Source organism: Teleopsis dalmanni, chromosome 1 (assembly GCF_002237135.1).
Source record: "Teleopsis dalmanni isolate 2A chromosome 1, ASM223713v2, whole genome shotgun sequence".
Taxonomy (NCBI): domain Eukaryota; kingdom Metazoa; phylum Arthropoda; class Insecta; order Diptera; family Diopsidae; genus Teleopsis; species Teleopsis dalmanni.
In genome coordinates this window covers 141,857,015-141,870,844 of record NC_051846.1, presented here as the reverse complement: position 1 = coordinate 141,870,844, position 13,830 = coordinate 141,857,015, and the positions used below count along the sequence as shown (strand labels likewise).

The 13,830-nt window shown below is 27.9% G+C and overlaps 1 protein-coding gene across 2 annotated transcripts in view; it reads left to right on the top strand.

Annotated features, from left to right (window-relative positions):
• The window catches only part of LOC119669066 (serine/threonine-protein kinase minibrain-like), a 44,864-nt gene that overhangs the window by 20,915 nt on the left and 10,119 nt on the right, over window positions 1–13,830 (top strand). Inside the window, exons 1-4 of one of the 2 annotated variants that reach the window (XM_038078825.1) lie at window positions 4,703–4,993; window positions 9,815–9,942; window positions 10,020–10,154; window positions 13,006–13,177. In XM_038078825.1, the coding sequence (XP_037934753.1) occupies window positions 4,804–4,993; window positions 9,815–9,942; window positions 10,020–10,154; window positions 13,006–13,177 (625 nt within the window). In that variant the 5' untranslated portion in view covers window positions 4,703–4,803. Of the gene's footprint in view, window positions 1–4,702; window positions 4,994–9,814; window positions 9,943–10,019; window positions 10,155–13,005; window positions 13,178–13,830 lie in introns of those variants that run through there. The other variant, XM_038078826.1, reaches the window with a different exon arrangement.

The following is a 13,830-nucleotide window of genomic DNA, read 5'->3' as shown; positions in this document are numbered from 1 at the left end:
TTTTTCACTCTGTGTGATTAAGCGAATTTTTGAGCTATATTAGGATACAGTAGTGCTAAAATATATATAAATATATGTATATATATTTGATGTGTGTTCATAATGTTAAGATTACAGATCAATGAACCCGAATTAAACGCATTAAGTAGCTTCATTTATAAATTTCATCAGGTATTAAACGAAATTTCTATGAAGTGAAGTACCACCTTCCTTCCTTCAGCGCTTTTTTAAGCAATATTTGTTTGTGAGAACCACCTGGCACTAGTGACGAATTCCGAAATATAAAAAAAATAAATAAAAAGTTTATAAATAAAAAAGTTTGTATAAAATTGATTCACGCGAGTCACATGCAGCACTCATTTAATTATATTTTAAAGAATGAATTATGGATATTTAGTCATTCGAATTAAGAAACAAAATAGATACACTATATACAATACACATTTTCCCAGCTAAATATCTTAGACATATATTTTTAGTTATTTAGGAATACGAATTAAAATAAAGTGAGTACGAGTCATGATGGATATTATTAAATAATTTGCTTTTCTGGTAACAGCAGTTGAGAGTTTTTTTTGGGTACATAAAAAGAAAGTCTTAATAATTAATTAACTTGTCTTGTGAAAATAGAAAAATATTACACATATAATTTTGTGATTATTTATGTTGCTATGTGTTCGAATAGAAATTGGACCAAACGCTGATAAAGATAACATATTTGCAATCAAATCGTAATTTATAATCACATGCCGTAGTAATTTTTGCCATTAGCTGAAATCTATATTTGTTGTTGTTTAAATTTAAGTTGCGACAAACCGTATTTCAGTCACTTATTCGTGTTTAAATGTTTGCATAATTTTATTATTATTATTTTATTTTATTTTATTTAATTACATACTTTTAAAATGAGTCAGAGTAGTGTAATTTTTTATGCAACTTTTGACTGGAATATAAAAAATTTCGTCTCAAATCAACTACTTCAAATAATGTTTAATATTAAAATTGCTATAGTGTTTTAAATCGTTTCTATTTTCTACCCGATTCATTTCTATTTTCTAACATGATTCCTTAGTTTACAGGTCACTGTACAAAGTCCAATATCTCTACATAGTATCCCAATGAGAATTTTGGATTTGCTTTTATTGTAACGTGGCCAAATTGTATACAGATGCATACATATCGTTGAGTCTTCCCACCTTTTATTAAAAATTTCAGTACAAAAAGAACTCAGAACCAGTTTGCATAATTGGCTACAGTTAATTGTTAAAAAATATCTACTTTAGTCGAAGAACGAGGAGAACTCTACTCAGCTGAAAGTGTAGAATTTAAGTAATATGTATTTATGTATTTATTTCTGGAAGACTAGTGCTGTCCTTCCGTGCTCCAGTGAAAATTTAGTTATATAAAGAACTTATTGCATATATATTTACTTTAAATTTATTAACCATAAATAACCATAACCAAATTTAACTATAAATTTACATAGAGAGGTGTGGTCGCCTATTTTAATGTATATTCATTTCAAAGTGTTACCAAAATATTCAGTCTTGAAAATTTTGATTATTCGTGATAATCTGTTAGCAATAATTTTAAATCAGAAGAAGAAAAATTTACTATTTTCTTTGAGGGTTTTCTTGGTCAGGTGTTAAGTTGATTGTTATAACTTCAGTTAGATTTTGATCAGAAGAAATCAGATTTTTCTGCAACTGCAGTTAAAAAATGTCACTTTACTTGCTATATAAATTCATTTAATATGTATTGTCACATAATAATTAGTGACTAATGATTAATGGCATCAGAACAATCATGTCTGGACCCATGATTTCTTACGGTTTGTTATAACTTATTCAAATAGCTTGGTTTCAATCAGCGTGTTCTTCGTGATATGTCGTTATAGAGATGCTCTAGAGACGCTATGAGGTAACTAATGTAATTTTCACTGTTGTGTATTTTGGAAGCGATTTGCTGTAAGTTCGTTTTCCGGTCGCTCTAGATAAAATAAAAATCATAGTACTTTTCGATCTACCATTAACAGAAGCGTTACAATTTACTTTTACTATAATTCGATTTTAGGTAAATTCATCAATTTACGTTGTCAAACAGTTTAACTGTAGACTATACACTTAAAATTAGTTAGTAGCATATGCAAACAGTACGCTACATTAAATGAAAACTAAATTAATATTGTAATATGAAAATATATAATATTTATTTGTTATAAATACATTTTTTGAATTTGATTACGAATAAAAGCAAACACTAGCTGACTGCTGTCTTTTCAGTTTTATTTTATCTGGTTTTCTATTATAAAAGATTTGATGCGATTGATGTGTTCTTCTTAATGATTTTAAAAATAAAAAAATAATTTTATGCTCTTCTTAATTTATCCGCGCATGCGCTTCAAGAAACGCCACACGCCGCAGATAAAATGTTTATGCCCCCTTCTTTTATAAAAACGCAAAACGAAATAAAACTGTTTTTATAATAAATGCAGATACTCTCTAATCGGTATTAAGCTATTAAACACGATTATGTATTAAAATAGTTTAGTTTATAAGTTATATTTTGTGTCACGCTCCAAATAGCATCCTTAACGATATTGCCATGATTGTAGTTGCAATTCTTTGTGCAGATTTACTTAAATATGAAGAATTGTTTCTTTATTAAAGGGACTATAGATATATTTATATAAACTATTGTTCCTGAAATCCTATACACCTCGGACATGTCTCTTGTTAAATCGAAACCTGACCTCCGAATTAATTTTCCATCTCAAGTAATGGTATGGGCAGTTGTGACCGCTGATGGATGTTCTCCAATACGACTAAAAAATACGCCAGTATGGAAGAAATGCGCTGAAGAAAATGCATCCATTCTTCAAAAATCAAAAGTTAGCCATATCGAGTTAGAGTGAATGGATTCTGAATTTTTGAACCTTCTTCATATAAAATCTCTCTCTCTCTCTCTTGGTTGTTCTGCAGTAGAAATTGGGGTTCTAATACATTTTGTTAAGCAATGTCAATCTATGAACAATATCTGGCGATGGAATCTGTTAGGGTTTTTCCTAGAAAATAATGCTCCAGGCCTTCTGGACAAAATGGGCATAATTGTGTCCAAATAAACTTCATGTGCAAATTGTTTTCAATTTAATTGTCAATTTAATTTTGAATAACTATTTCTTAATTTTTTTTTAGAAATTTATACCAAAAATAGTTAAAGTCATTTTGTCAACTTTGTTTATTTAAATATTACCGTGTCTCTAAGAACTCAGACGTCTATGCATAGCCTTCAGTGCTAACCAATTCAATCTAAGCTATAAATTTAAATTATATTCTTAGGAGTTTTTAATAAAATGTTTGTAAACTTATAAGTGCGTCTAAATGTAATTTTTGTAACTCTTACTGTATGTGTCTAAGATGTCAGATTATTGTGTCCTCTTAAAAAAAGTAACTCTTTGCTATATTCTTTATGATTGTTTTATTTTCATTTGAAGCAGGAGGAAAATACTGGAAGATGAAAGCTGATGAGAGACATTCTGGCTTTTATTTTAAATGTTACATGTCTTATGCTCGATTACAGTTAGGTTTGGTTAGGTTATACCGGCGATCTCTTGTGGATCCACTTAGACCTAATCACCCATTGTGTTACTGTATATATAGGAAAAACCTAGGGTTTAAAACCACCTAGAACCTTTGGCGAAGCCTAAAATGCTATTTAGTGTCAGGTCTTTTCATTGATCAAGATTCTCAAGAATGGGGGCTTCTAAAGTGTTGAGTCGCCGCCGTGCATGAGCTGGGCAAAAACATAGTAGAAGAGAGGCACTCTCATCGTCTTCCGCACAGCTGCGACAGATTTGATTGAAAGGGAGGCATAATCTTCTAGCATGATTCCCTAGTTTACTGTGACCTGTAAATAAGCATACCAAAGGTCCAATGTCTCTACGGGGTATCCCGTATGTATCCCGGAACGTGGCCAGATTGTATACAGATGCATGCATATCGTTGAGTCTTCCCATCTTTTATTAAAAATTTCAGTACAAAAAGAACTCAGAACCAGTTTGCAGAATCGGCTACAGTTAGTTGTTAAAAAATATCTACTTTAGTCGAAGAAGGAGGAGAACATAAATTCTGCTGAAAGTGTAGAGTTTAAGTTTGTCTATAAGTATCTCGTTTTGTAGAAAAGTGCGGATAAATTTTTTATTTAAATATTGTGCCCACGATTAATGAAATAAAAACAAATTTTGTTATTTTGAAATGTTCATTTATCTTTTTTGCAAAAAAAGAGCAAAACGAAAACGAAAAGTATAAATAAAATATATTTTCTTTACGCTGCGACAGCTACAAATCCTTTCAAATGCCAAAAATGTAACAGTGTGGAGTGAAATTTTGGTCAATTCAGTAGAACGGAATTTTGTTTAAAATAAGATTTTTTCTTTTTCCTCTTGTTTTTTATTGTTTTTAAAAACATATTTTGAGTGCAAAAAAAAAAACATAAATATATATATTAAGAAAAACAATAATATACCAAAATTATAAATATTTTCTTATATGCACAAATTAAAAAAAAAGAATAAAATAATTCAAATTAAGTTAATTTTTAACCTAATTAACGTATTTGCTGACGTTAATAAATAATACATAAAAAAAAGAAAAATTTAAATAAAATAAAAATTCAGCATAAAAAATTTTAAAAATTGTAAAAATTATTGACGGTCGACGGTGCAGTGCAGTTTTAGAAATTAGTCTCTCCTCCTCCTACAAGCTTTTAAACATAAATTTGTAATTGTTATTTAATATTGAAAAGATGTCAACCGCCGCTTTGTGTTATTGGCAATCAATCACCTCCAACATGAAACTGAATAATGATTGGGAAATGGATGGCCCAAGGTGTGAAGGTGTAAATGTTGATATTTGCGTTGGTGATAGCAGCAGTCATAACAAAAATAGTGATGTTAGAGCAGCTGATTTTGATGGTCACCAATTGATGAGGAATTGTAGGTTACTAAATGTATCTGCATTTTTTTCTATATATTAATTTGTAATAGTACTGTAAGCCATGAGACTCTCTCCTTAACTAACTCTCTCCTTAACTTTTATCAAATTTGAACTCAGTTAAATATCGATTTTCTTTAACGATACAGGCACGTATTTGATACTTTAATTTGAAAATTAAAAAGCATTGCGTACGTATGTACATAAAAATATTTGTGCTATTTTAAATACTTTTCAGTAGCTCACTGAACACAATTATACTCAAATTATTTCATAAAAACATAAACTTTTTAAACAAAAAATTAAAAACCAGAAAAACCAAATCATTTTAGTTCTTTAATGTAAACCTATTTGAATATAAATATATTTCGGTACAATTTTTCCATAACTTTGAAATAGATTAATAGATGTAAATCCAAATGGAATTGTGCATATATACTTACTTAAAAATTTGTTATATTTGCTTTACCATGCCATATCATTAAATAACATATTAGGTATAGTATAACGTACATAAAACTGCATAGAGTATTTATAATAAAAAATATATATTTATTAATCGGAAAGTACTGCTGCTAAGACATTAGATATTTTGTGCATGAAGCATTTGGCTTCCTCAGTATCAATGAAATATACAAAATAAAAATTTATACAATCTATTTCTGTCATGCCCTGAAATAGTAGTCTTATCCTGTGTAGCGATGTGTATTTAATTAGTGATATACTTTTGTTACGAGACAGATCTTCCTAATGAAGACAAAGAATAGAAAATAGATTTTATTTTTGATTCAAAGATAGATATTATTTTTCTTAAAAAATTATCAACTACTTAAACCATTAAAAAATGGCAATCGTATTTCTTACAATATACAATAGATGTATTGCCAAAATTTTGTTCTGCTAAACAAATATATTTTCTCTAGACCTTAGTTTGGTTTCAATAATTCTTTTACGCTCAACTATGGTTTGTTGAAGTAACCTAGGAGGTTAAACTCCATTATGTTTTTGGATGTCTACGGTCAATATCAAGAAAGTTTAATTCTGTTGTAATTATATATCGTCAACTTTAGTTTAGTTACTAACCACTTTCATTAAGCCGCACTTCGCTTTATCATTCTAAAAAAAAAACATTGACTAAAGAGCAAAGATCTGACGTTTTCAATGCACATATCTTTGTTGATAATATACAAATTTATATTTAAACTAATTATAATATATGTTTCAGACTTTTACTTTTTAAGCGTGTCCATGAATATTTGTTATATTTTTAGTTTATCTCTTCCGTTGAAATTTAGTTCGTAATTAATATAACATTAATGGTTTTGTTTAATTTTGATAAGCTATACAATTTATACTTAGTTTTTGGTAAGATTATTTATATTCCGACTTAAAATAAAAATCTGAAAGTATACATCTATCGCTTGTACTTTTTATATAGAAAAATAATCTTTTACATCGAAGTATTATGTTTAAAAATAACTATTTCTGATGATTAAGATATTTGTGACATTAAGGGTTATAGCATTTGTGTACTGGGGAATATTTAAAATAAAATATTTTAACTTTAGATAAAACTATAAAAGCAAATATTTTGTGCCTCAATTTAATTTACTTTTGTTTCGATTTAGTGTATTTTAATTTAAATATAATCTTAAAATCTCTCCCCACTAAACTGAATATATCGAAAACGAAAATTGTGTAATATTTCTAAAAGTTAAGTAATTTGGTCTTCTGCTTTTTTCTGCTATGTAAATCACAACTTTTGGCACAACAGCAAGACTTTTTGTATAGAATTCGATAAAATCTATGGTTTCTTCATAAAATTTCTGTATCATATTGTATACGCAAATGTATTATGGTTGACAGGTGCTGTATTGTAAGTTCCTGCATCGAACAATGCACGTCTATTAAAATTTTTAATATGAAAAAAAATTTATTAATTTTTATAAGTAAAATTTTACAACTTGTTTTTCTTGCAATAATTAAATATGAATTACTTTTTCCGTCTTTTATATTATTATTTTATCGATAATTGAATAAGTCTAATTGATCATCATTTTATAATAACCTCATCCGTTCCTGATTGTAGTATCGAAATCCGCACAAAAACTATTTTAATTCGTAGATATATTATAAATGAAAATGGAGTCTAAGTATGTAGTTCAAACTATTTAAAATATTTTTTTGTCAGTGTTCTATAATAAATTTATTTAATTTATAATAAATTTATTATTATAGAAGACGTAATTATAGGAGCAATTTTTTCTTCTATTTTGTTCTACTTTGAATATACATATATATTCTCAAATCTCTTTTATACATAGCAGAGTCTCGCTTTAACGAAAACTCTATACAACGAAACTTTTAAGTAACAGACGATCGTATACTTTTAAAAAATCCATCCTACTAAAAAGTTTGTCTGTACATTCTCTGTACGAATGCTACATATAAAACGTATTCGAAATAATATTATAAAAGGCGTAGATAATCTCTATTATATTTTTGTCTTAAAACTTTAGCAATTTAATAGGTTATTCTAAGGATTTACTTAAACCTGTTGGTCAATAGGCTTATCGGATAAACTCTGAAATGGTTAAAAACCACTACATATCTATAATCAAGCCCTCTTAAGGAGAGGTGCTGCAATTAATAAACGTATTCTTGTATTAGAGGTTACTATCGTAGGAAACTATAATTGTTTGTTCGTTCTTACTTTTTCTAATCGGTTCATATGTACATATATGTGGAGCTGCTTGGAGATCTTAGTTTAAATTTAAGATAATGTTAAATTCTTTCCATTTCATAGGAATATGGTGTAGGTAGGTGGAGGTGTCTTCTTCCTGTTTTTAGAAAGACTTAAGAAACAATATAGTAGCCAAATTTTTGTTTAAAATTAATTTTAGTAATTCCAACAAGTCTGACACATGTGTAGATTCTATGTATCAAAATATAGCATTTGATAGAATATAGAGTGGGTCTACCTAAAAAAGTGCTTAGTTCATGTTTTCTTTTCCCTAACATACAAAAGATTGATCCTACTGTTTAACATTTCCAATGTCGAGTTCTTTGAATAAGGACTTTGTTAATAAGGACTCTGTTTCTCTTATTTTAGACGCTATTTGACATATCTTTTTAACAATAATCATTAATACTATCGAAACCATGTTACCAAAGAGAAAATACAGGAAATGCAAATATTATTGACGAGACTCCTAAGTTTTGTGGTAACTAACAAAGTTTTACAAAGTTTTACAGGTGTATACTATTTTTCACATAAGTACTGTGAATTTAATTGTTATTACTACTATGATTGGTTGGATTTTTATTATGAAAAATAAATCTTACTATTGTTGAGTCTACCATCATTAATTTCTAAACCGCCTGTGCAAGGGTTTACATATATTCCTTTGTTTATTATTTTTTGATTACTAATATTTCTCTATCTTAATAGTCTATATAGACTTCCGGGAAATTTTTTTTTTTTCTTAATAGTCGGTTTATATAGATTTATATTTTTGAGTTGGGTATTTCACGTATTCCAATTGATGCAGCTTAAAAGGTTACATACTATATTCTTACATACTATATATATATATAATTTTTTACTCTAAAAGATTTTTAAAAAATGCTTTTAAAATTTGTTTTTATCTATGTATTTTTAGTTTCTAGTGTTCTTAGTTGACTTATGAGTTGTTTCTTGCTTTTATGAGTTCATTTAGTGTACCCAGATTTTTAAGATTTTTGATGACTTTTAAATATATTCAGGTTTTTTTTTCTAACTAGGACGTGTTGATCACTGAGAGATACATCTATATATCATTTGCATAAAAGTGAATATTGCTCCATTTACAGTTTGGTTTAACTATTTCTTTTAACCATCTTCGGACTAATACACACGTTCTTATAATGATATTTTGCACCTTCAGTAATTTTTGTTCTTCTACAACCTCACTAGTGATTTTTAGCAAAAGCAATATATATTTCATTTGATATCACTTGATATAATTTAAATTAACTAGAATTTGTCTATGTTTACACTTTTGAGTACCCAAAATTTGTCGAAACTGTTCTTAAATTTTAAATTTATAGATTTTCTTCAGAAATTTTATGATAATTATTCATTACTTTTTGGTGCTGCAAGCTGGCACTATGACTTTAGATTAATTGAATGTTTACATTTGAAGTAAGTTCAGCACTCTCTACATACATGAGTAAAATGAGGAATTTATTTCATAAGTGATATGAATTAAAAAATATAATTCAACATTAAGACTGTTTTTAACATTGAAAATGTATATATAGATGCGTTCGATTTTTTTATTATCTCTGCTCGGCTGCCAAAATTCTACAAATTGATTTCTTGAGTTGTTCATATAGAAAGAAATTTGACAGAACGATATAACCAATAATTCTTATTGGTTGATGTAAATTCTAATCAACTTCTATGTTTTCTTGAAAACGAACGATCAGAACATTTGTTTATCATATACTATAGAATTAAATTATGCCTCTCCAATCTGACCATTATAATAAATTTACTACCTATTTAATTATTAAAATGCAGTCAGTACAAATTAATTAAAATATATTCTTTGAAGTTTTAAATTACATTTTTCATTTATCTCAATTTAAAAAAGATATTACAAACCTATTATATATATTTATTGCAATTTTTATTTTAATATGATGAACTTTAAAAAAAAATGCAGAAGTTACTTTTAAATTATTTTCTTTTATTGTTATCCAATAAATTATATATTTTATTTAATTAAACATAAAAAATATTGACTAATAATATACGTTTATTATTTTATTTATTTAAGTGTCTGCAGCTTATGTATCCAGTGCGGCTTCGGGGGTTGAGTCTGGTCGCCAGAGGCATGCCCCGCTTTATGGACGCTTTGTGGTCGAGGAGGAACTTCCCGCAACACATCGAGATGTAATGCATCACGTGAGTACTTTACCACTTATTCTATTGTTGAAAGTTTTATAAAATTTTTAATTATTTAAAAATGTGTTGATTTATAGCGATCTAGTCCAACGTCGTCGTCTGAAGTGCGAGCTATGCAGGCACGAATCCCAACACATTTTCGTGATCCAGCAACAGCGCCGCTTCGAAAACTAAGCGTGGATTTAATCAAGACCTACAAGCATATAAATGAGGTACGTAACAATATAATAAATGTAATTAATGAAGAATCAAAGTGCAATCCAAATAAGAATTTGTTTATAGAGTTTTGAAAGTCTCATCCATTCATTCATAATCAGAAGTAAATACAAATTTGCTTTAAATATTTCTTAAACTATTTTGAGATTTGTTGAAAAGTTATTTTTGTACTATAAAAAGAATAATGTCAATTAGATAAAAAAAAAGCTCATCTTATAATTAGTTCTTAGTTCTCTGTATTAGACGTCGTAGATACTTTTTTTGTTTACAACTGTGTTAATGTGTAGAATTAATTTATCTATATTATTTGCATATTCGTATGTAAAATATTTATCATTTCTATTAGATATTATAATAATTAAAATATACGATTGCTTGCAATTGCAGTAGTCTTTCAATCGAATCACATGTTCATATCGCATTTGTTTCGTCGCACACGTTTCAACAATGACAAGTACATACTAAGAGTTGTCAATGACAGAACGCCCTTGACCTGGGTATATGTTTCATCGACACTGCGTCTATAATAAGTTGTTTTTGCTTCTGTTGGTTGGTGGTCTTTGTTGCTACCTGCGTCATATATTGCCACTTTGTCTTTTGTGTGTGTACATTCTAAATGTTATTGAGAAATTAAAGAAAAAACTAACCAAACAAGAACGTTTTATGGGTAAAGTCCGCTTTTGCATAACGAGATAAAACGCTATATCAGAATGCATTACAAATAGTTTTTATAATCAGATGTGAATAAATAGATGCGGCGCTTACATAAAAAGTTCAATAACTGATATTAAAACTAATGTATTGAATTCTATAAAATCATGTTTGTGTGTACGTAAATTCTTAGAATTTGTATGGTTTAGTCCACATACCACATGCCACATACCGCTTCAAATGTTGCACATGTTTTGAGAGCTTTTCGTCTGTCTATGCGTCCTTTTGTTCTCCAAATCAGGAAAAAATGAACATTAAACGTCGCCGTCGTTGTTAGAATACACCCATTTTTAAGCGTTCTGCTTTACAAGTTATGCCTTAAATACCTTACCAGTGGTTGCTTTGTGCAGACTTTACAGTTCTCCCTCTTCTGCAAAGTAATTGAATCCTGCACATCAGTCGGTACATGTGCTCACTATCTGTCCATTTTTCTGCAAACATAGCCCTTTTACGGTGTGTGTGTAACTTGACTCTCTTCTGCGCTGTTATGTTAACATTATGCACAGCGACTCTCTCTCTCTCTCTCTCTCGCAACCTCCTCCTACTCTTACAATTTTTTGCTAATGTTTTCGTTAGCAACAACTTTTCAAACTTCATTTTATGAACTCATTATCCTTACAATTTTTTTATATACGTTTTCAAATAAAATACAAATACTAAAATTTTTGATTTTACATTTAGATACTAGTTTTTTCCTAAAAAATTTCTAATTTACTTTAGTAAATTGATGGAGAAGTACCTATAATGCTATTTTTAATTATTTACTTATTTATTATTAACTTTTGTAAATATAGTAAACAAATATAATTATTTTTATATTTGTTTGGCTGAGGAACATTTTTAAAGACACTCAAAAGTTAAAGAAATTCGAATAAAAGTCCAACTATTTCACATACTACCTGGGCGGGCACTCGACTTAACTTCATTACTTTTTGAGGATAAACTTTTGGTGTGTTAGTTTTTATAATTTGTTTTAAAAAATTATTAATAGTTTTTTTGTAAACAACGAATCTTCTTAAACATCATTCATATCTCCATTTATGTCTCAAGCTCAAACATTAGAATAAACTTATTAATTTTTTTAGTTAATTTTTAAGTTTGTGAGTAAGAGAATGAGGAAAGAATTTATACATTAATCATGCTAAGATAGTAAAGTGTGCCCACACACACTGATATACTTATTCTTTGCCATACTAATTACTACTGGTATGGTGTCAAAATAAAAGTAATCTACCAAGAAAAATAATTCACTGTACTAGAACCATCGTGCCTAAATATACTAGAGCAAGATTTTTCAATTGTCGATTCTTGACATTAGCACATCACTAGCACTTTCCAAAAAAGCTTTTAAAATAAAAATAGTGTTTTGAACAATATCAGTTTTATTTTTTTAATTGGTTTTTTTTACAAAGCAGTACATTTGAATTTGATAAACACTATATTAAATCAAACAGGAAAAAATTGTTCTATTATTATTTTTTTTATACACGAATTAACTTTAATATAAAATTCGTCTAGTGTAACTTTAATCAAAGTCTTTAAAAAGCAATACTGTGTGCTTGGAGCCATATAGAGTAGACATTAACTTATTCATAGATCTTTTCTATTAACTGTGGATCTAAAATTAGTTAGTTTTTATTCTACTTGCTGTAAGCTTTATATCCTCCATCACCAATTACCATTGCTCCCTTCTCCTCTACATTATTAATATAATGTTTTTTACATATATTTTAAATATATGAAAAAATTTGAATATATATTAAATTCTCAGTGGTAAATTTTTGTAAATCGTTCAATGCTAAATTGCATTTTATCATTTAAAAGGCTTGTTCCGACTTTCTGAAGTACTCCCTAATCAACGATCTAAAACACTCTCGATATGTTTTTAGAACATGCAAGCCGCACTTAGTAAAATAACTATTTCGACCTATTATGTATAAAAGAAAGGTTTTATGATAAAAAAATTATTCGTTAAACTTATATAAAAAGTTCTGTTTATTTGAAACATACCTTGTAAATTGAACACAATTTTATATATCTTTAAATAGGTATATAATATATCTAAAAACGAATTTTTGAATTTGAAAGCAAAAATATTAAATATTTAATAATAAAAATATTTTATATGATTTTTAGGTTTATTATGCGAAAAAGAAACGACGCGCTCAACAGACTCAAGATGAGGAGGATTCTTCAACTAAAAAAGAACGTAAATTATATAACGATGGTTATGATGACGATAATCATGATTATATTATTAAAAATGGAGAGAAATTCTTGGATAGATATGAAATAGATTCTTTAATAGGTATGTATTTTTATGCAAATTCATCTATAAATTCGTTAAACTTAATTAAATTTGTTAACATACTTACATATATAGTATTAAATGTTAGGGCTTAGAATTAAAACTAAACTGAAAACTGAAAAAAATCTCACATTAAAATAAATAGTATATTAGTCCGGCACCGTATATTTCGGTACCTATTCGGTACGTTAATTCCTCTTATTAATACTTTAATGAAGCTATTAATACTTTAATGAATGAAGAATTCAAAAATAGTTATTATCTATAATAACACAAATTAAGTTTTTTAAAACAATGAAAAAAAACCTTTTAATAGTTTAAAATACATAAAAAATATTTAGCCGAAACTTTAATTTTTCTGGGTTAAAAGCCGAAAATAAATTTTTGAAATTGAACCGGAATTAAAAAATTTCGGATTCCAAGACCGTTAATTACACATTACTCTGTTTAAAATATTTACACTTACTAAGGAGAAACAGAGTTTTAAAAATAGATCTCACCTTTGTCTATAAGTTTTTATGACATTTTTGAAATGGTTTTCATTACAAATAGATTTTTTAAAGTAAAGACCATTAAAGTTTGGAAAGTTCCATATTCCAATGGATGATCGAATGCGGCTCGCCCCATCCAATAGGGGTTGCAAAAACCGCGAG